Source organism: Synchiropus splendidus, chromosome 1 (assembly GCF_027744825.2).
Source record: "Synchiropus splendidus isolate RoL2022-P1 chromosome 1, RoL_Sspl_1.0, whole genome shotgun sequence".
NCBI classification, from domain to species: Eukaryota; Metazoa; Chordata; class Actinopteri; order Syngnathiformes; family Callionymidae; genus Synchiropus; species Synchiropus splendidus.
The window spans coordinates 41383144-41406702 of record NC_071334.1 but is presented as its reverse complement, the minus strand read 5'-3'; the positions used below and the strand labels follow the sequence as shown (position 1 = coordinate 41406702).

Genomic DNA, 23559 nt, shown 5'->3' with positions numbered 1-23559 from the left:
TCAACTCTTGAAATCAGTGTCATAATACTCCATTTCACCTTCTGTGAAACTTGACAAACCTTTCTCATGTCCAAGCTAGTACAAAAAAGGGGACAGGAAAAGGGACTCCTCCAAAAGAAAGCACTAGTAAACACTGACACAGGTACTCAGACACATTTATTAATAAAATTCATCATAAAACGAATCACAAAAGAGTTCAAAATGTGATCACTTGTTTTGAAAATATGCAGAAGTTACAATCGAAGCAGCATCCTGCTCGCGGAAGATCAAGAGGACGATCAAAGCTGCAAACTGAGAAGGCAAAATTCTGAAATAAGGCAGGATTGTGACGTCCTGGGCCACATCATTCCAACTCAACACAGCCGGTGGTTGAGTGATTATGTGCAAATGTTTTCAATTGAATCACAGCTTCAGCTCCTTTTTTGGCATATAAAGACTCACTCTCTGATGAATGCATTGCAAGTGTCCACGCTTGCACTGGTAAAAAGATAAATACAGAGTCACACAATCAGCTTTCAATGATTGTTGACGTGGTCTGTGGATCAAAGTGCAACAGTTTCTCAAGGGATTGTGACAGATGGCAGTATTCCAATGGAGTTTAACAAAATACTGCCAGAAGTGAAAGTTTAAAGGGAGCAACAGTGATCGTCGCCATAATTCCAATGTCTGGCACCATTTCCTAAAGAGTACAATATTGGGATCATAAAGTGAAAAGCTACATTCCTCTGCAATGCCTTCTGATTTTTCAATGTTATCTTAATTTTCTAATATAACTTGCATTCAATTTGGACAGAGGTTTACCGTCTATTGCCCAAACTGTCCATTCTTAAGTATTTATAAAAAATGATTATTATTAATAATAATAACAAGAAGATTTTTTCTGTCAGCTACTGTTTAAAGAATTAATTTCCAAATGTCCAAGAGTGTAATGTTGTTAATGACCATCAAGTTGAACATGTTTTGTTCCTTCTGATGCTTCGAAAGACCTGATGGTCTCACACAAAGCCAAAACAAGGCTGTAAAAACTTTCATAAAGCCCTTCACACGTCATCAAAACATGGCTCTTACAATCTAGTCACACATGATCAATCAGTAATCAATTTAATGGTTAATCCTAATACATCCATTGGCAACGCACAGAGGACGAGAAAAAAACAGACTGACAATAGAGAAAACATCTGGATTTGTTGCGATGTGTGATGACAAAGATATCACATACTGGCGGTTCTGGTGATCTCCTGGCTGTCCGGTAGATTCAGTTTCTGTCTGAGTTCAGAGTTAGGGAACAGCCAAAAAGTGTGTACACACAAAAAACAAATACATGTCGCACATACACTTCTATAAAAAGTTCATGATTAGTCACACCCGATAAGTCAAAAGGATACATTGAAGAACTGAGCTCTTCCAGCTGTAAAGTCAAACATATTGTTCAGTAAATGTGCAGCAGGCAAACATTCAGTCAAAAGATGAAATTCTCAGATAGCTTTTTGGTTGAATTGAAATATTACATTGAGCAGCAGCTTATCCATGTTTGTATCGCAGGCTGTTTTCCTTTGGTCCTCTGGCATCTCATCTACCTCGCCGTATAAATCAAAGTGCAGTCGTGCAAGCTTCTCCTGCATCTCACGTACATGCTCCATCTGCCCAATGGAGCACTCATTGCCTGACAGGAGCGAGCAAAAGAAAAAAGAATCACTATGTAGATTTATAAATAAAATAAAAATGCAGATGCAAGATCAAATGGACAAGAAAGGCAAATGTCAAATAGTACCATTACTTGACAATACCGGAAGCATCAATGATATTAGACTTGATTAGTCAAGACTATTATAATATCATTCAAGCTAATTATAGACCAGCAATGCAAGGCATCTCACGTTAATTAGACAAATGCAAAAATCTGTCAGTTAATGACGGGGAAAATAAATATGCTCAAAATGAATTCTCCCTGAGTTTTTATATCTTTTACAAAGCTTGCTGTTAACATCACCAATTCAGACAGGCAATAATAAAAGGGAATAATAAACGCTAGTGATCGATGAGGTATCATGAAACGATATTGCAAAGTTGATGAAATAGCATCCTAATTTTCAGAGACCACTGGATGGCGCTCTTGGTTTAGAAATGATGTGAGCTTTCACTGAATGAGTTCGTTCAAGTCCATTTTTCAACAGACAGTGCCATCTGTTGGCCACTGAAAATCAGCACACTGTTTCAGGAAAACCTCACCAATGTGTCATGAAACGTAATGTACCACTAATAAACGCCTTAAGACACACCTATCATTATTTGACTTGCTTTATGACAGAGGAAGCTTGAAATGTTCTGCTTATGGTAACAAGGGGCATCACTGTTGAGAGCTATGATGTTCTACAATACAGAGAAGGCCCCATTGTAGAGAGAGATGAAGGAGTATACATCGAAAATGCCATTGTCCATTCACTTGCACTCAACCCAATTCAAAAAGCAAATAAATGATGGTATGGTTAAAAACACCATTAATGTATTTAAATTTAATGTAATTTCCAGAAGAGGTCTCACTTTCAATGTAGTCCAATAAGGAAAAAACCTGTCTCCCACCAGGAGATAATTGGAGACCTTGACGATTAACTTTTTTTCCTGATATTTACTTTTATTTTATCAGAACTCAAGAAAACCAGTCCTTATTTATTCCTAGACTAAATCCCCTTGAAGAATAATGGTAAAAGATGCCCAATTGCAAAGTTTAATCTCCAAAATCTATCGTGAATTGGACAGTCGATCTCCCAAATCATCTTTAAAAAAATAAATGTCCAGCTAGGAGACCTACAGGGGAATATTCCTATTGGGATGTGGGAAACAGCCCAAAAGCTCTGTCTCAGACATCTCATACTTGGCCAAAACAGGTATCGCAACGGCTTGGAAAGAGGTGAGTACAAAAGCAGGAACATCCCTCTGAATTAATACGAGTTCCTTGAAAAGATGATAAAAGCAATCAAAGGCAAACAGCATATTTTTTATGATATCTGGGGGCCCTTCAGCAGATATCCACTTCACTAAGACGTTTCTCTTATGTTGGAAGAAACTGGCAGCAATTTATCAGTGATCACCTGCAGCTCGCTTGAAAGAGTACTTACATTTACATTACTACAATGTACTGTACACATGAATGTAAGTGGAGTGTGAATGTAAGGTAGACAAATGAGTTTTTGCATTCATTATTAGTGTTTTGTCTGTTTTTGTATTATGTTTACACTTCATGCTTCAATTGTTGGTAGGTGGAGGAATGCACTTGGGATTGTGTTTCCATGCATGTCAATATTTTGAAAAATAGTAACAGATCATGCTAAGGAAAAAGGGAGGACAACAAATATGTAAAGAAATAGTACAGCTACTGTAAGTAAACCATGCTTTATGTTTCTCGTAATACAGCAAGTAGTAGTCACAGTAAAATGCACTGAAAATATTTCCTAATATTTATCTTTCAAGTGTTACTGATTAGCGCAAAAAAAACAAGATTAAAAACATGAGAATACTGAGATGCATTTTCACCAAAGCAGTTAAACATTGCAAATGACCAAATTCGTGTCAGTATGAAGAAATGCTTAGGGGAAATAGTGGTGTGACTTCATCCAAATAAAATAGTAACTGAGTGAGTTACCAAATGCTTGGAGCTTCCCTGAGTGGAAGTCATCTAGAAGGCTGAGAAGACCTTTCTCCATCTCCTGAACATCTGAAACGTCAGTGAGGAAGGAGTGTTGGACGATGGGTGGACCCTGGTTCTGACTGTTGCGACCACTTGAACCCTGCTGAGCCCTGGCTTTGTCTCGGAGCCCCCTGAATAACACAAGGACACAAAAACAAGGTGGTCATTATGATTCGGCGAGTTGTGCTTTGGCTGGTATTTGTAGGTACCAGGCGGATATGTGTTTATTCAAGGCATTTAAAATTTGAATTGATGGGTATGTCATTAATTCGCTCACAGGCGTTTAGTGAGCTCTATATTTCACATAATTTTACCGTTTACTTTTACTCCTCTGACTGTAATAAGCCCCCGTAGAATGGCTATAGACGACGTGCCTTCCCCCGGTAGAAGAGCTGGCTTTCCGGGTAGAACCGCTGGTCGGGGCCGCTGGGTTGGTGGTGGGGGTCTTGGGACTCTTCCTCTTCAACTTTCGTTCCTCCATAACTTCATGACACGCTGGGGAAGATGCGACAAGTGACACAGAGGAGACCGTAAGCGTTATTTGAAGACGTCACCAAACTTCAGCTCCAATGTTTGCCCGACTGTAAGCAAAATGGAACCTTATGACATCACACCTGCGTTTGTAACTGGTAAACAATCGACGTTCAATCACATTCGGTGGGAATTAGCACATGACAACACTGACGATAAACAGACGTTTGAAAGACGACACTCGACGCTGACAGTCCAGTTAGCCAGCTAGCTCGACAGCTAGCCTACCAACACTTCCTCTCATGCCTGACGGTATTTGTGATCATGTTATGTCACCTGTTCATTTCCGGTTGCGACCCGCAGCAATAATTCCAGGGTTTTTAAACATCATCGGACAATGGCTGCTCGCAAGTACTTACCGTACGTTCACAGCAAGCCATTATTCTGAAAGGTAAACAGGAAGTTACGAACGCAGTTGTTTTTATAGCACGGTCACGAATTGTTAGTCGTTTCATGGTAATTTTATCGTAGCGTTTTGGGTCGAAAGATAAAAAGATAAAAAAAAAACCACTACACAGCTATAATAAAATAAAATGAATAAATAAAATTCAAGCCAGAGATGTAAACAAAATATTTCCATTTCCAAAATCCCCGCGGGGGTCACAAGCTGATCAAACCTACGCGTCAAAATAATCAAATAAATGAAAATAAGTATGATCTAAGAATAACATCTAAAATTAAACTCGATGATGATTTATTTTACGAGACTTTGGCACTATTTAGAACGCTCTATAGTCTATATTCGCAAAAGATCCTGCAATTTCAGTCATGTACCACTAGATGTCCGTAAGCAAACATCTTACCCAGCCTTGTCATGTTCATGAAAAATAACTCGCTATCCAAAAGGAGCTTTCACCAGATGTTCACATTTTACCGATTAATTCACATCTGTCATCATAAATACAAGTCCAATTGGGGATGGAACAGCCATTGTAGTTTTTCCGCATTTTTGAAAGGACGCTTTTGTGTAGTGTTCATCACCCAAAAAAATGAAGGTCACATGGTTGTAACTGTCGTTCATAACACTAATATATGATAATAAGTAAGAGTGAGGATGGAACTACTCCATCGAAAAATTCCATCAATACTGAAAAGGCAGGAGAAAAAGAAAACAGAGAAAAATCACAAAACACTTGTCAGTAATCGTATAAAGTCATGTTTGAGTTATTTTGTCCAAATGTCAAAATTCATAACCACACAAGCACATTTCTTATTTTACTGTCATTTACCTGCCTGCCTGGCCAACATCGTACACTGTCTAGAAACTTGCAAAAACGTTTCATTACAGATTGACAGATTTATACTGAGCGCTGATAGGAGGATAGTTGACTCTGTTTTTGATGTTGTTACCTGTGACTGGTCTTCACTTTCAATCAGTGCCTGTCTCAAACCTGCTGTCACTCCTGCTTTGCTGCCTCCTCCGCTTTCGCTCTGCACTCTCTCCTCCCATTAGTCCCCCCTCCTTCTCTAACCACTCTGTAGAGGGTCCAAGTGACATTTGGATGTCCCTTTGCCTCAGGGGGCTCCTGGAGATGCAGACGTTTTTGGCAAGCAGGCACAGGGATGCCTAGGGGTCCTGACGGGGACTCCTGGACCTGGAAGAGAAAAAGAAAAAAAGTGTGCATCATGAATACACACAGAAGTGCACATTCACACATGGGTGCATGAGCGTGAGCATACAGAGGAGCACAAAAGGACAAGTGAGATGTGGGTATGCTCAAATCAAACACAGTGTGGCGAAACGGGTATAAGCAAGGAGAGGGAAGCTGCACCCATGGAAAAGTTTGGAAAGAAATTTACAAGCTGGTATTACGTCTCTGAAAGCTGTGTGTCAGAAAAAAAAATAAAAATACATAATGCAAACAGCCATGGAGAGCAGCTCATATCAGATCTCAGATTAGATAAATTGACTCAAGTTTCGATTAAAGGAAGCAGTTTCACACATCTGGGCTGTGACAAGTACTGATATTATGCATATTTTCAGTGACCAAGTGAATCTCTTGCAGAGGAAGCTCCTTGCTACGTATGGTGGGACACAAAGCTTGGTCTGACCAAAACATTTCCCCGTAGCCACGCCCCTAGAATGTCACAGCAGTATATGTAATTTTATAGAATAGTGGATTGCCGCGAGACTGACCCCTTCAAAAGCGTGTCTCACACTACGGCTGCCTGGCACCCTGTCACTCAAGGAGTGCTTCATAGCGCAATTCCCTGGCGCAGGATTTGGATTCCCCAGTTCACTTGATCACTCAATTAAATGTATTATTTATAGAATTTTTCATGATCTATGTATTATCTATGTATATATTTACTTATGTTTACTTTTATTTATTTTGTCATGATGTTTTTAATGTATTATGGGTATTTATTTATTTGCCTAGTGTTGTTTGACGGCTTGTGACTTTTTTTGCTGATGGTTTGTGGATGTCTTTGATGTTTGTTGTGTACCTTCAATGTCTTTGGCATGTGTTAGTGTCTTCGTTGTCATTGGCTGGTGTGACTCATTGAATTTCCCCACTAGTAAAGGAATATTAAAGGCCATCTAATCTAATCTAAAATTCAGGACTCTTGTCAATAGCAGCAGCAGTTCACTATGTCACCAACTTCCTGTGTTACTAGTGTTGCGTTTATTGGATTGGACAGCTTGTTCCCCTTATACCAGGGGTCGGGAACCTTAGAGCAGAGCAGCATTGGTCCCATCAATAGCAATAAAAAACTCAGTTACGGTGGCCTAAACAGTTCCCCTAATGCTGTGCAGTCAGTTCAACCAATCACCGTGGTTGATAGCTACAACATGGCTCTGCCGCTACAGCCAGTCAGCTGAGCAGAGAAGGGGAACAGAAAGGACAAGGGTAGAATAAAAAGTAAGAAAATATATGGATGGAAACAGTGGCAGTGCAATGAAGCTAGGTTGCTTGCATAATTCATAATTTAGTGACCGACGATTGTGATTGGTATACCGTAACGCACTTGTATACAGCATAATTGTGCTTCTGAATAAAATGGGATTCAGGGGCTGCCTATAGTGTTTTGTACTTCAATTCAAATTTACCAGATCCACTGGTTTTCATCTTTTTTTTAATTTTAATTTATTATCATTTTGTAATCTAATGAATTGGAAGTAATCAGGCGTGAAGCAGACTTTATGGGATATCATGTCTACATAGTTTATGATATCAATGCTGCGTTTATTCCGATTGATCCAGGTAAGTTCATCTCTTGACAGTCCAGTGCCTTTTCCTGAAGCCCATGGGAGCAGGTTCACGTTTTGACTCAGGTTGTGGCAAGTGATGGTAAAAACTGTGTAACAAAGTAAAAGACAGGATGGCCTCAAAACAATGGGGTAATCTCTTTTGTGGACAGAGACCATCTTCTGGCTGTGTGCTACGGACAGGGGATGATCACAAGTTCACATAGGTTGATGAATTAGTGACGACGGGTATCGGTACCGTCCTCATCGGCACCCTTTGAAAAAGTTGGGATTGTTGCAAGTGCTCTTGTTTTAGGAAGCTTTAACGTCTGCTGTGAGCACTAGCTCTCTCTGTCTCCCATGTCATGGCACCACAGCACACCTTCATTTTATGTGCTTTTTGCATTGCAAACAAAACAGAACAAAACAAAATTCGAGACTTGGTTTTTTTTTTTCCAGTTAATTATCACAAACAGCAATGGCTATCATCACAATTTCATTGAGATTTTTCCATCCAATCAGCACCACCAGTGCGCCTCAGACAAATTTGAATGTATTACTATCATTGCATCACTCCATCTGACTGCTTCCCACTTGTAGAAGCAGCACCATCTGACTGCACCCACAGGCACTAACCCAAGCTATCACAAGGGAGGAGTTAGAGCAGGGGTGTCAAACCGGTCCTCAAAGGGCCGCAGTGGGTGCATCCTTTAGTCCTTTGAACATTTGACCATTTACATAAGCCAGTTGTGATTTTATTGAGGAGTTTTCTACGCTCTCAGGTAACTGTAACATTCATGTCTCCGGCCTAAGCCAACCTACCTTTGCTGACTTCTAAGACACTTTAGTTTCTTTCATCCTCAGACAGGCAATACAAGAATTAATCCCAACTCAAGGTCATATTCTGTTATTCACTCTGGTACCAAGCCTACTAACATTGTAGTCTGTGTGTCGGACCATTCAGTACTGCACTAATGCTCTTAGAGATAAATACACAACCACCTGAGTCCACTCTTTTAACTCTCAGTCAGACAGTAAATTCTCTGAATTTATACCGCACACACTTTTATCTACTTTACAGACGAGTCACGCCCCCAAAGAATGTGTCCTGTTTCAGTGATGCTTGTCCATTTGCTGTTGATAGTGTTGCAGCAGCTAAATTGATTTAAAAAAATGAGTAAATGGCCAAGAATTATTCTACACGATCAGGACAGTGTCATGATTCGCTTTTATTTTGCACCACTTCCTCTTTTCGTCTCCTTCTCCTCTGATTTTTTGGAGCTTCACTTTGGAGCCGGCACTCAGCTGGAACTAATCTACACATCATCATCCCTCCCCTTCTTAAGCACCTTGGTTCCAGCAGTGAGTGCCAGATCGAATCAACTTGTTGCTAGGTAATTGGCTTCCGCGTTTTCTTCCCTTTGTCCGCTCGCTCTGTATTTTCGAATCTCTTGGTTTAGTCTCCCTGGTGCCTGAGTTAGGTTTGTCTTATTCCTCGTTTAATTCAGATCTCCGTGTACTTCTTGTTTATTCTGATTGTAGCTTAGTTATTCTCGTATTCTCGTTTTTACAACCGCGTTTGTGATCTTACTATTTGTCCCTGATCAACATTATCTTGTATTTTCAGATTCCTCATTCGTGATCTCCCGGTTCGGTGACGCTTTGGTTGGACTGATTTCCGTTTGTGTTCATCTCCCGGTTCGGTGACGCTTTTTGTTGGACTTATCTCCGTTGTGTTCTTCTCCCGGTTCGGTGACGCCTTCTGTTTGTAGTTTTGATCTCTGGTATTGATTATTGTGGAGTTTTTGTTGAGATTAAATATCGTTCATTTCTACTCCGTGAGTCTTTTTCATTAAGGCATTTGGGTCCCGCTCCGCGAACCCCAACAGTTCGATCTGGCCATACAAACATGGACCCAGCCTTAATGAAAGACTTTCAGGATGCGTTAGGTACTCAGGCGACCAGGGTTAGGACACTTGAGAATGCCACCCAAACTATTATCAAGGAGTTACAGACGCTGTCCGGTGCGGTTGAACGTCTGTCCTCACGCCCCGATTCCCCCACTGCTTCTGCTGCTCCTTCAGACACTCCCCCTGCGAGTGAGCAGACGCTTTCCTTCTCTGCTCGAGAGCCCCAAATTCCTTCACCAGATAATTATTCTGGAGAGATCGGGGCATGTTCCAGATTTCTACTACAGTGTAGTCTGGTTTTTGAACTGCAGCCACGTTCCTATGTTTCTGATCGGGCAAAGATTGCTTACGTTATTAATCTCCTCAGAGACCGAGCGGCTCAGTGGGCGGCATCGTTGTGGGAGTCTAAGTCACCGGTGCTTGAAACATTTATTTCTTTTTCCACTGAGATGTGCCGCGTGTTTGACGCTCCATACAAGAGCGGAGCTTGTTCTTCCCGTCGTCTTCTTAATCTCCAGCAAAGCGCCAGATCTGAGCCGGTTTCAGAGTATTCTCTTCGTTTCCGGGTAGCTGCTGCTGAGAGTGGCTGGAACGAGCCTGCTCTTAAGTCCGCTTTTTCTAGAGGTTTGTCTTGCGAGATACAGGACCAACTTTCCACTCGGGACGAACCCGAGTCACTGGAGGACCTGATCACTCTGGCTATAAAGATAGATAATCGCATCCGGGAACGCCGCCGGGAGACACAGACCGGTATCCAGAGGACTGACGCTACGTTACTGCCATCTGCCGGTCAAAGCAGAGCATTACACCTGGAAACTTATGACTCTGTGGAACCCATGCAGGTGGGGAGAGCTCGTCTCTCACCTGAGGAACGGCAGTACCGGCTCACTCATGGACTTTGCTTATACTGTGGTGTTGCTGGTCACCTCATTAGGACATGTCCTGTATGTCCTAAGAGCTCTCGTTCTCCTCCTGTGACTCGTACCCAGGTCAGTAAAGATACTCCTCCTCCTGCTAAATTGAATCGTATCCTGTTACCTGCCACACTACGTTTTAATGATTTAGTTTCTCCGGTAGAATTGTTAATTGATTCAGGGGCAGATGACAATTTCATTGACTCGGTTTTTGCTCAGTCCCTTTCCATTCCTTTCATTAGGTTGGACTCACCTCGCTTTCTCTGTGCGATAGACGGCAGCGCCCTTCCTCAAGTCACTCACCGCACTGCTCCAATTCAACTAACCATATCTGGTAACCACACAGAAGCTATTTCTTTTCTAGTTACTTCCGCTTCTTCTCCTATTGTTCTTGGTCTTCCTTGGCTCACGCTCCACAATCCTCACATTGACTGGTCCAATACTAGGATCTCTGGGTGGAGCACTCATTGTCATGCCCATTGTCTCCGTTCAGCTCCTTTCTCTCTCCGTTGCAGTCCTACTCCCACTCTTGCTCCTTCTGACCTGTCGACTGTTCCTTCTTGCTATCACGACCTAAGTGAAGTTTTTAACAAGGACAAGGCTCTTTCTCTTCCCCCTCATAGACCATACGATTGTGCTATAGACTTAATTCCGGGCTCCCCACTTCCTTCTAGTCGGCTGTATAATGTTTCCCGTCCTGAGAGGGAGGCACTAGAGGATTACATTAATAACTCTCTTGCAGCCGGCCTCATCCGGCCTTCTTCCTCACCTCTTGGGGCAGGATTCTTCTTTGTCTCTAAGAAGGATGGAACTCTCAGACCGTGCGTTGATTTTAGAGGCCTTAACAACATAACGATTAAGAATCGTTATCCCCTTCCTCTAATGGACCCTTCTTTTGAACCCCTAAATCAGGCTACTATTTTCTCCAAGCTGGATCTCAGAAATGCTTATCACCTTGTACGAGTCCGGGAGGGGGACGAGTGGAAGACCGCTTTCAAGACCCCCATCGGTCATTTTGAATACCTTGTCATGCCTTTCGGACTTACTAATGCTCCTGCAGTCTTTCAATCTTTAATTAATGATGTTCTCCGGGATATGATCAATCTCTTCGTGTTTGTTTACCTTGACGACATTCTTATTTTCTCAAGAACTCTTGAAGAACACCAGCAACATGTACGACTGGTGCTACAAAGACTGCTCGAGAACAGACTTTATTGTAAGGCTGAGAAATGTGAATTTCATCTGGAGCGCATCACCTTCCTTGGTTTTATTCTCGGTCAAGGTCAACTACAACCTGATCCTGCTAAGATTCAAGCTGTGCTCAATTGGAGAGTTCCCTCCACACGCAGACAGTTGCAACAGTTTTTGGGTTTTGCTAACTTCTACCGACGATTCATCCGAGGTTTCAGCAAGGTGGCTGCTCCTCTCACCCTTCTGACGTCTACAAAGAAGTCCTTCCAATGGACACCTGAGGCAGATTCTGCCTTCAAAGAACTACTCCACCTGTTCTCCACAGCTCCGATCCTTCGCCATCCCAACCCTTCTCTTCAGTTCCTGGTGGAGGTGGATGCATCAGACTCTGGCATTGGAGCTGTTCTCTCACAACGGGATCCCTCGGATCGTAAGGTTCACCCATGTGCATTCTACTCTAGGAAGCTAACTCCGGCCGAATGCAATTATGACATTGGCAACAGGGAACTATTGGCAGTGGTTTCTGCCCTTCAGGAATGGAGGCATTGGCTGGAGGGATCCAAGGTTCCATTCCTGGTCATGACGGATCATAAGAATCTTACTTACCTTCGTTCCGCTAAGCGCCTCAATGCTCGTCAAGCTCGGTGGGCTCTATTCCTGGGCAGGTTTGATTTTTCCATCGCTTATCGTCCTGGCAGTCGAAACACCAAACCAGACGCTCTCTCCAGACTTCATGACGATTGCGTCAGTGACGGAGATTCAGACAATATACTGCCTGCTTCTTGTTTTATCAGGGCTGCTTCATGGGACATCGAAGGGGCAGTTCTGGAAGCCCAGAAAGAAGACCCTGATTCAGGTCAAGGACCCAAGGACTGTTTGTTTGTCCCTGCGCAGGTACGCACTCGGGTTTTGGAATGGGGTCACTCCTCTAAGTTGGCTTGTCATCCTGGCTCTTCCCGCACCACCAACCTTATTCGCCAGCGCTTCTGGTGGCCAGGGCTTGGCCGTGATGTCAAGGACTTTGTCAAAGCTTGTACGACCTGCTCCAGAAACAAGTCTTCCCACAGACCTCCTGCCGGGTTGCTTCAACCTCTACCTATCCCCAGTCGTCCCTGGTCGCATATCGCTGTGGATTTTGTAACTGGCTTACCACCCTCTGCAGGTATGACGACCATCATGACCATTGTTGACCGTTTCTCTAAGATGGCACACTTTGTTTCCCTACCTAAACTTCCTTCGGCTCTGGAGACGGCAGAGATCATGTTTTCTCAGGTTTTTAGACTTCACGGCATTCCTATCGATATTGTTTCTGACCGTGGTCCCCAATTTGCCTCTCAAGTCTGGCGCAGTTTCTGTAAAGCCATTGGGGCTACAGCCAGTCTTACCTCAGGTTATCACCCTCAGTCTAATGGGCAGACTGAGAGGACAAATCAGGACCTGGAGGCTGCTCTCCGATGCGTTTCCTCTCAACACCCTGCTTCCTGGTCACTACACCTTTCCTGGGTCGAATACGCACACAATACCCTGACTTCCTCTGCTACTGGGATGTCACCCTTCCAAGCGGCTTATGGCTACCAACCCCCTTTATTCTCCTACCAAGAGGCACAAGCCACCGTCCCTTCTATTGATCACCATCTGCGTCGATGCCACAACATTTGGAGTCACACCAGAGCCGCCCTCTCAAGAACTGCTGATCAAAACCGCAGACTGGCTGACAGACACCGTATCCCGGCTCCGGAATACAAGCCAGGTCAGAAGGTGTGGCTCTCCACCAGAGATCTTCCCATTCCAGGCGAAACCCGCAAGCTAAGTCCCAGGTTCATCGGTCCTTTTGAAATCGAAAGGATAATTAATCCCACTGCTGTCCGCCTTAAGCTCCCCACTTCTCTCCATGTTCATCCCACTTTTCATGTCTCTCTCCTGAAACCTGTCACCACCAGTTCCCTCAGTCCTCCCAACGAGCTTCCTCCTCCTCCCCTCATCATCGATGACCACCCCGCTTTCAAAGTAAGAGAGATTCTCGACATCAGACGGCGTGGTCGTGGATTCCAGTATCTGGTCGACTGGGAGGGTTACGGCCCAGAGGAGAGGTCCTGGATCTCTCCATCTCTCATTTTGGACCGTCAGCTCATCAATGACTTTCACCAACTAAACCCCAGTAAACCGGGTAAGGCACCTGGAGGTGCTCCTTAAAGGGGGGGTTCTGTCATGATTCGCTTTTATTTTGCACCACTTCCTCTTTTCGTCTCCTTCTCCTCTGATTTTTTGGAGCTTCACTTTGGAGCCGGCACTCAGCTGGAACTAATCTACACATCATCATCCCTCCCCTTCTTAAGCACCTTGGTTCCAGCAGTGAGTGCCAGATCGAATCAACTTGTTGCTAGGTAATTGGCTTCCGCGTTTTCTTCCCTTTGTCCGCTCGCTCTGTATTTTCGAATCTCTTGGTTTAGTCTCCCTGGTGCCTGAGTTAGGTTTGTCTTATTCCTCGTTTAATTCAGATCTCCGTGTACTTCTTGTTTATTCTGATTGTAGCTTAGTTATTCTCGTATTCTCGTTTTTACAACCGCGTTTGTGATCTTACTATTTGTCCCTGATCAACATTATCTTGTATTTTCAGATTCCTCATTCGTGATCTCCCGGTTCGGTGACGCTTTGGTTGGACTGATTTCCGTTTGTGTTCATCTCCCGGTTCGGTGACGCTTTTTGTTGGACTTATCTCCGTTGTGTTCTTCTCCCGGTTCGGTGACGCCTTCTGTTTGTAGTTTTGATCTCTGGTATTGATTATTGTGGAGTTTTTGTTGAGATTAAATATCGTTCATTTCTACTCCGTGAGTCTTTTTCATTAAGGCATTTGGGTCCCGCTCCGCGAACCCCAACAGACAGAGTGTTTAATGAACTACCAAAAGGCAGTAAAGGAAGCCAGAAGAATTTGCTTTCGCAGCTCAACAGTATTTTTCTTGTCTTCAACGGCAGGCCATTCCTGCCATTCCACTTTGGATGCGCAGAAACATACAAAGAAAGGTCATCATGATAAGAGACCACAAATCCTTTCAAGCAATGCAATCTGCACATACAATTTTAGCTACTTGCAAACACAATCTCCCATGAGAGGCTGAACTCTCGGTGCCTGCCATCCTTCCCACACACTTCTTAAAAGAGACTGTTGATCAGGAAACTGAAACTAGTGGCTGTGGGGTATATGCGGCCATCAGGATACAGTTTTACAGTCTGCCCCTAGGTGCCCAACTTGGGTGTGGCAGGGAATCCACTCTTTGTCCACAGTGAGATGTTTAGAAAGCACTGTACCAATGAATTCCAATGAATGACATTTAGGGTTCATCTTGGGAGCGCCTTTATTTACAGTGCAAAACACCAAATCACTCAAAGAGTTTTGCTATTAGTGCAATCAAAACACCACCATTATGACCACAAAAAAAACCCAAAACGGGCGGCTGCCCAGTTTGCACGTGCCGAAATGTGCCTCTGATGGAAAAGAGTGAAAGCTCCATTTTAAGTGCTTTAAGTCCCACAGCAGTGAATCCCATTGAAGTGTCTATCCATGTTTTCCACACACCTGTCTGAATCTATTACTCCATGCTGAATCTATCTTCCATGCAGAGAACAGCCAGAGTAAGACAAAAGCTTGATTAAGCCACAGAGTCCGATTGTGCCATGTTCTCCAGGTTTACATGCAGTGCAGACAATTGAACTGGGGTAGTTCACCTCCGTGATGAGGGGTGGCGCTGTGAGCTCTTCACTTCTATTTTAGCCTGCTTAGCCCTCTGACCGGGCTTCACTATTGGTAAACCTCTGTTTAGCCAGTCATTAAAACAAATCAACTTGCTGCCCAATCCAGCAGCATAGGGCTCCGCCCCTCCACTATAAGAGGCTTTCCGCCCCAGAAATCCCCCTTCAATATTTCCTCCAAGCAGGAGGGGCTGGTGGGCAATGAGGTCAGAGGACATTGCGCACTTTATAGAACGGATGTTACATTCAGTAACCCTGCTTTCTATTTTCCGTGTGCTTACCACTCTGACCGGGCTTCGCATGTCTAAAACGTCAGATGCCCAGAATCAGTCGATATGATTCCTGCTGCAGGTTTTGGATTAAAGCTCGCAAGTTTCTGAATAAAATAAAATATTCTGGAGATTGTGTCGTCTGTGTATCAGAAGAATGATAGATGTGGAGTATGTAAGTAGAGAGTTGTGCTTTTGATCATTGTTGTGAGCTTCCACTCACTTAGCAGCCATGCTAACGGTTGATGACTTAGTGATTATGTCGTCTCCTTAAACCAACATATCACGTCTTCTAATCTTCTTGTGGGAACTAACAATCCAAACGACCTGGGTGAAGGAAGTTGAAGACAAATCTACACATCAGCAGATCATCGTTGTGGAGAACACGGATATCAGGTTTGTCAAGTGTTCACCGCAGGCATTGGCTGAGACCAAGGAAAACACATACTGCATCAGGTTACACACACAACTTCTCGATTGAAATGAAGGTTATTAGACATCATTAGAACGTGACTAGTCTCAGACTTTGTTTACTTATGTTGCGTAGCTGAAGCCCACGCAGCTGGACATTACCCAGTCCAGCAACTTGGCTACATGCTATTAACTGCGTTATGCAGGTCCTCTCGTCCGACTAAGAGAAATTACAAACAAGGAGTTGGAATAAGCAGTTCACATGCATTTTAGAAGTCCAAACTTAGTCGGACTAACATAGTAATTCAGTTTAATATAACCAGTCACAGAAAGACAACTGCAGGACTTGCCAAGATGACAGCGATCATGCATTTGAAAACGATGATGGATCTACAGTTAAATGATGGACTTCACACCACTGGTTTGGTTTCTTCCGCAGTAAACTTATCATGGTTAAATGATGTGTGCATTAGAGTCTGTCAAAATTAAAGTACATGCTGTAAAATCAGAGTTGTTCAGATGTGCAGTTATGGTGGTGCTTATCTCTCAGCACTCACACCCCCTGAGACCACTCATCTGTCTATTTCCCACTCCACTCGGCTCCGCTGGGGTCTCTTCAGCGAGATAATACGGCGGTCACTGGGGAGGAGACAGACAGGCTAAGGGGAGATGGAGATGTGGGTCTAATTGCGGGGTGCCACGGCTCATTGCCGTTGCACTGCCCACTGTTTTGGCTCGGTCATAATTACCTGGTAGCCGCAGATGTTTCATGCCATTGTTGTGCATCCAGAGCAGAGATGCACTGATGGACAGAGAGGTGGAGGGACATAAAGAGACTGCAGCAAACTTCTGCTTGCATGCAAAGACACAGCAGCCACTTCATTTCATCCATTACTTTTTTTTTTTTTAATTTATCCCTTCCAATCCATTATCAGACCAGTGCTTTTATATTTGCACCTTCGGTGTTGATGGATAATATTCTTTGTGTGTGTCTGTGTTTGTGTTTGTGCATGTGTGGCTTCCTTCTCACTGAGGCAGAACAAAGTAGTGTAATAACTGAGCTGACCCTTTCTGATGCTCTCAAGTACACTTAATGGAGGTGTGTGTGGGTGTGTGTTTTGGCACAGGCGAGAAGAACACATACTACGTTGCTGTCTGTGTGAAACTCTTGGTTGTGCGTGCGTGTGTGTGTGTTAAAATAGCTGATCCCCCTCTAGGGGTGAATTGTTATGGATGCTGTTGTGCTGAAATTACAGTTATTTCTTTTCTTTTAAACAAGCTAATTGCAACATCACCAATTGCTGTGTGTGTGTGTCCATGTGTGCATCAATATGTCTACTTTCTCTCTTCATTGTTTGTTTGTGTCGCATTGCAGACCTCCTCCTATTTCTTTAGCATGCACACACTTTAGCGCCGCAGTCAAAAATCACACAGCTGTAGGGTGGCAATTTGAATTCTCATCCAATTTCAAAGCAAAATCGGGCTCTTAAACAAAAATGGAAATTATCTGCACATGCTTTGAAAGCAATAATTGTTACCCGGCAAAATTGTTGCTTTTTAAACTCCATCTGGTGTGAAACAATACACAGGGAGTCTTTAAGTGTTGTAATCAATGCCGCTGGAACTATTTGGGGGTCCATCTTCCTGGAAAGTCTGTGGCCAATGGCACTAAACCATATCTAATTGTTCATGTGATTTAGACTTTGGTATCTGGCCAAGTTTTGATCAATGGAATTAAAACGATAATTGAAGAGAGCCTGTGCTCACCCCTGGCAGACTAAAGACAGAGACATGATTCTGTCCCAACACTCCCACTCTCTTTTTAGCTTAAGAATTTTGGGACTCCTGCGCAACTTTAATTGTGATACATTCACTAATCACAGAGTCCTTTGATCTCACAGTTGCATAGGTTCGGATGTGAGTTGGTTTGTACATCCATTTGAAGAATCAATGGTCATATCATCAATTCTAATCTATGGGCAAGACTTATTCCACATTCCAATCAAATCTTCACCTAGTGACTATTTCATACGTATCAACGAGGAAAAGTTCACCCCCATTCAGTCATCCATTCCTTTCTGTAACCAAATTGTAACTAGATACAGTTGAAGAGAGCTTTATTTTATGCACATGTGATGTTTTAGCCACATTTTTGTCAACTTATTATAAGACTAACCACTCGGATCTTATTGGAGAAACGTGTAAATGCAGGGAAAAACACCAACAGCAACAATAAAAAAAAGTATCTCTCTCATTAAGTCTGGCACGTGAAAATACTGTGCTTGTTAGAAATTTTATGGTCATGTGGAGGTATGTGAATCTTTTACTATTTCAGGATTCAGTTCCAATTTTGGGGGCCATTCAGAATGATTTCATTGATAATGATTTCTGATCATGATCTACTCCCATTAACTTTGCTGTCAGAATGACAAATAGAGACATTAAAGTTAGACATTTTAATCATTTATCCATGCTTAAGATGGAATTATTGCAACTGTTAACATAAAAGAAATATCAAACACTACTTGACTAACTAATAAAAGTTCCACTGTACTTTAAAAAACATTAGTTAAATTCGGAGGCAAGTGTCTTGGCGACCGTTCTTTCAGTCTCTTGGTAGTGCTGTCTCACTTACAGGCTTCGCAGTGAATGGCTGACAGATTTTTATTTTCATTCTTAAATTGATTTTGAGACTTATAAAATCCCAATTTCAATCGTGAGTTTTATATTAATTGATTTTTTGGCACACCCCTAAAATTGTCCACTGATATCTTTAATTAAAATGATAAAATAAGGATTTTTTTTTCTTTTTATCATTTTATAGTTTTAATGACCCATATTCAGGAAGCTGCTGTGACTAAAAGCCTATAATTAAAGTCAGTGTATTGCAGGAAAAAAAAAAAAGAAAACTTGAGGCAACTTTTATGATGTGACTCTCAGTTTTCCAGAGTGTCGGAGACAATAGGAAGCAGGGAGTGGATGCTGCTGTTGATTAGTACGTCTCAATCCTGCGTTCTCTCCGGCGCCCTTGTCTGCCAAACAGGTGAGCCGGTGTCTCTTTATCTGTTTCTCACTCTCTCTAATGCGAACAGAGCTGCCAGCTCCTTCACGCCCCCCTGTGCCAGGTACGTTTACGTCCTGTCTTTGTGTACGAATGAAAGCACCACAGATCTGAAGAGGAAGAAAACACACATTCTCACGGGGGAAGAGGAGGAACAAGAGGAAGAGAGAGGGAAGGAGAGGTTGCCTTGCGTTCCCTCTTATCCTTCAATCCAACTCTTCTCCTCCTTTTGTTTGGTTCCATTCGTTCGTCAGTTCTTTCTGTTTTGTGCGGTTCCATGTGCTGCTGCCTGCGCTCTTCTCCCATCCGCCTTTCTTTGCGCTCCATCCTTTTTCTCCCACGTCGCCTCGTATTCTTTCTTTCCTATCCATCCTTTCTTTCTCCTCTCCTCGCCTCGTTCCAGTTTCCAAGTGCTTGGACGTGCACAAGCCGCTCCGGTCACTGCTCAGGGAGTACGGTGAGCTAAAGTAGGCCCAGTGTGAAGAACATCACAGGACGTGCTGCACAAACACAACACTTCAACAAAAAACGGAAGCGGGCCCTTTCTCTTGCTCCAATTTCAATTGTGTCTTGTTTGCTACCTGCATATGTCTCTACCTCCTCCAGATCCCTGAGCTTATCTGTGCAGCCAGCACAGAAGCTTTATGAGAACTGGTCTGACATCATAGCCATCCAAACACCAAGCATAGAGAGATAAGCCTTGCCGCTATCTCAATCGCTTACTTGTCTTTCCAGGCCAAGAGAAGTTCGGCAACATAACTGATGAAAAGTTTAGGAAAATAAGTAGGAAAAAACAGCATTAGCTCTTCATCTGCATATAGTGCAGTCACAAAACTTGACTGTCCACTAAATATTGTGTTGCGTTACTGGAAACTAAATTTAAGACATTGAACAAAGCCTTACTGAAACAAAATCCCCTACACTGGCAGCCACAGCCAAGTGTAGCAACTGACCTGAACGAGTTCCAGGTCAGAGTCTCTCCCTGTGAACCAAGGATGTCATGTAGTCTTTTGCAGGGTCGACATACCTGAAATCAGTACGAGCTGGTCTGAACAGGGCCATGTTATGCTCCACTTTCCATTTCAGAATAATTTTGTTTCAGAAATAACAAATATTCTTTGAGCCAGAAGTTCTCATTATAGCTCTCGTGTGTGTGTGTGTGTGTGTGTGTGCATGTAGCATTCCCCGCCTGGAATGCTACACAGGAATGGAAATGTTCTTTTAGTCCATTGAAACACCAATGCGTCTGCGTCAACATGTTACGCAGAAGGCTGCCTTTTTCGTCAGTCACACTTTCTCAACGTCAATATGCTATGCCATGGGAATTTGGATGGGTTATTGGGGATTATGGGATTGATGACCAACTATTCTCTCGAAAGGTGAAGTGTGTTTTTGGTTGATATCTTGCCATGGTGGCGTGAGTCACTTTTATTGATTTATTTTTTTAATTGCCAAACACATTTGTTTGAGCAGCTTTACATGTTTCTGCGATCAGTTGAAACTGCAAAAAAGGCACAATAGGACCCCTTTAATTCTGCATGGCAGGGCATCAATTCTACATATGGGTGTCATGACTGCCTCTGTTCTTCATATTACAGTACATTCCTTCAAGACCTCTCTCTGGCTAAATGCATTTGAGCAACTGGGAATTCTTATTTTGCCATAGTTAAGTGGTTACAAACACCTTTCCAGCCTCCTGTTATTATGCACTTGCATGTGCCACTTACGTAATTGTGTATCTCTCCAAGAAACACACATCATGAGATGTTTGTGTGCCTGGCTATTAATCAACTCAGATTTTTGCAGTACATTGCGTTTAAAGTGGGATGGCAGAGTGAAACAACATTGCAAACTTTATCCACAAAATTGCTTTTATGCGGCACAAGAAGTTGGCATGACCCCTGTTGACTATATTTGTTTGCATTTGTGAAACTGGTGAATTATTGAATTGAGCTGACTAGAGCACGATTGAGGAGTGCATACATAATAATGTATAATAATGTAACTTAATAAAAAGGAACAGCAACATTCATGATCCATATCCACTTGTGAATTTGGATTCCCTTTCCTCTCCATCATTGCATATTGATTTGTTTGCACTCTCTAGGGGTTTTTGACCTTTCAAATGAGGAGCTGGTTCTTCTTAAAGAGGTCAGAGTGATTGATGTCTAATCTTTGATATCCTCTGAAGATCTGTGTATGGTTGTGTGTGTGGGGTGTGTCACTCTGACCGCCTGTAGTTAAGGAACCAAAAGGTCCTCTGGATATTAAAGCAGGAGATCAGGGAGTCAGCTCTCACACATCCAAAAACAAACACACACACTTAAGTGCACAGATGTGTCTCTGGCGGAGTTCAGTTGCAAAGCATGGCGAGTAGAACTCTTTGAACGAGAAATCTCAAAGATTCCACTGCGATTACACAAATTTAACAAAAAATGTAAATGTAAGTGAAAAGTTTGTAATTGGTCGAATTCATTCCAAACTGAAGTATTTAAACATCTTTTTAAATGTCACTATAAATGAATTTTCTCTGTTTGTCACACTTGTACTTTTGGATTAACTTTGCTGTCACAAACTGATCTGTTCTCTGCATTACTGGAGTCGCCAACATCATCATTTGATTACATTTAAATAACTGCTCAGCCAGTTTTCTCTGGGAGGTTAAATTTGTGGCTGTCTGTCTGCTGCCCACAATGTATCCTTCACAGGTCATCATTACTTTGAACCTATCTGAACACATTTCATGGATGCTGTTGAAAAAATACTATTAATAATGTGAAAGCATTTTCATCAATTCATATTAAATTCTCAAAATTATTCATGCAAAGTGCCATTCAGCATGCTTGAGTATTTCCTTAATACTTTGACCAAATGACAATTTGTTGATGGTCCGTAACTGACGCTGTGTTGTAGCGTTACTGCTACCTGTGTTATGTTATGGTATTGATGGTGTTGCAACAGAGAACATCGCCAATACTAGAGTCGTTAAGTGTTGAATATGCAATTATTCATCGTGATCTTGATATGATCCAAGTCAGAAAGCTGTGAGATCGTATTAGAGAAAGTATTTGGACTGCTAGAACTAATAAAACCAAAACAAATCCCGAGACTCAAGAGTGTATTCGATCAGAGTTGCAGGTTCATTAAGATTAGATGAGATTATTCATGTCATTCTTGATAGTTTGTGAATCAAGAACATGTTTTCCAGGCTCTCCACGTCTGTCTCCAATGACATAACCTGGATGGCTTAAAACAAGACTTCGTCATGATTTAATGATGGTCTGCAAAAATACTAATCTATTTTGTAACAACAAACTAAAGGCCTTTTACAAATGCGGAGGGTTTTCCAAAAGATTCCGTACTCAGACACCAATTTGTTATCCATCCAGGACATGAAGACTCTCACTGTGAGAACAGCCTCCTTAACAAAACCTCGCCACGGTGACATTCCAAAAATATTCATGTTCAAATGAAAGCAAAACGAGAACAAAAGGCAGAATTAGAGGGATGAAGGTGGCGGGGAGGGATGAGAAGGCGGGAGATGAAAGAAAAAGGAGCTGTTTAATGTGAGTGGGTCTCATAAGGTCAGATGGGGGACAGGGTTGTGAGGAAAGGGTACAGGAAAGGTCAACATGATTTATTTAATTACTGAGCCAACACACAAAGGAAAAGACGACCCCCCCTTCTTTGCCTGATGCTCTTTTATTTCAATATTTGTGAACTTTGTGAAGGAGAAGAGTGTGGCCACATTACCCTCTCTTAGACTCTGTGAGAGTACTGTGCATTTTCTTTTGCCAGTAATTTAATACAAATTCTTTCTCCAACAGTCTCACAACACAAGTTATTTCATCTGTCCACACTTCAAAGAATTTTTTTCAAAGAAATTTCATTTTGTTCTGTTTTGCCGGACCACTGGTCTCTGAGGAGGCTCATGCTCTCTGAAATAACGTAGGCCCAAAATTTTGCTGAATTTTCGCTCATGAATAAAAAGTGTATCAAGAGAAGAGAACTCATAGCTCGATGCTGCAACAGTGTTTCCATACATGCAGATTTTATGCCGCTTTTAACTTCAAATACGGTTGGACAGCAGTGACAATGAGCACAGCTGGTTTTCTAAACTTTCCAAGGTATTAATGGCACAATTCCCGCATGGATTTCTATCCCCACATAATAGTGACATGTTTGTGGCATTCCTGGAACGCGTAAAGAGATACCGGAATACTAAAGAGAATAGGAGAGTGGTCTGCTGCTCGTTTATTCAAAAAGAACTATCATGAAATATGGAAGAGTTTTGCATGTAATTAATGCGAGCAATAAAAGAAAAAATGTCCACCATGGCTGTCACACCTCTTGTTGTGGCGCACACACATCTTAGGCAGAAAAAGACAGACGGTGGATGGATGGAGGTGGGGATGAAAGGATGAAAGTGCAACACTCGACTTTGTGCCGCTGATTGCCCCGAGGCAAAAACAAAGAGAGGGAAGAAGCAGGAAGGGAAAGAGAACCCACACAGAGTCTGAGGTGACAGTGCCAGCTGAGCTGTCCCATCATCCCCCCTCCCCACTTTTCCACCAAGCTTCTGTTTCCTTTTTCTCTTCTTAAGCTTCAGGCCTCACTAGACCTTCATAGGGGGCCTCTCTCTTGTGCCGA

At 42.6% G+C, this 23559-nt stretch overlaps 1 protein-coding gene across 3 annotated transcripts; it reads right to left on the bottom strand.

Moving 5' to 3' along the window:
* Positions 1-138: 138 nt before the first annotated feature.
* On the bottom strand, positions 139-4583 carry ccdc28a (coiled-coil domain containing 28A). 3 transcript variants are annotated; one of them, XM_053866467.1, is made up of 6 exons: positions 4493-4583; positions 4000-4180; positions 3641-3816; positions 1509-1663; positions 1386-1408; positions 139-1266 (listed from the first exon to the last, which is right to left on the bottom strand). In XM_053866467.1, exons 2-6 carry the CDS (start codon positions 4164-4166, stop codon positions 1212-1214), a joined length of 576 nt encoding a protein of 191 aa, XP_053722442.1. In that variant the 5' UTR covers positions 4167-4180; positions 4493-4583; the 3' UTR covers positions 139-1211. The 3 variants fall into 3 exon arrangements, with proteins under 3 accessions (XP_053722442.1, XP_053722433.1, XP_053722450.1); XM_053866458.1 differs by lacking the exon at positions 4493-4583 and adding an exon at positions 4300-4485; XM_053866475.1 differs by lacking the exon at positions 4493-4583 and adding an exon at positions 4300-4485 and having other exon boundaries at positions 4060-4180.
* Positions 4584-23559: the final 18976 nt, after the last annotated feature.

Bases quoted from the DNA above. Each gene is read 5' to 3' on its own strand.
- ccdc28a (XM_053866467.1), bottom strand. From the start codon at position 4,166: ATGGAGGAACGAAAGTTGAAGAGGAAGAGTCCCAAGACCCCCACCACC. The intron at 1,664-3,640 runs GTAACTCACTCA...CGCTCCTGTCAG, and splicing joins AGGGAAGCTCCAAGCATTTG to GCAATGAGTGCTCCATTGGG. The intron at 1,267-1,385 runs GTATCCTTTTGA...CTCTGAACTCAG, and splicing joins GAAGAGCTCAGTTCTTCAAT to ACAGAAACTGAATCTACCGG.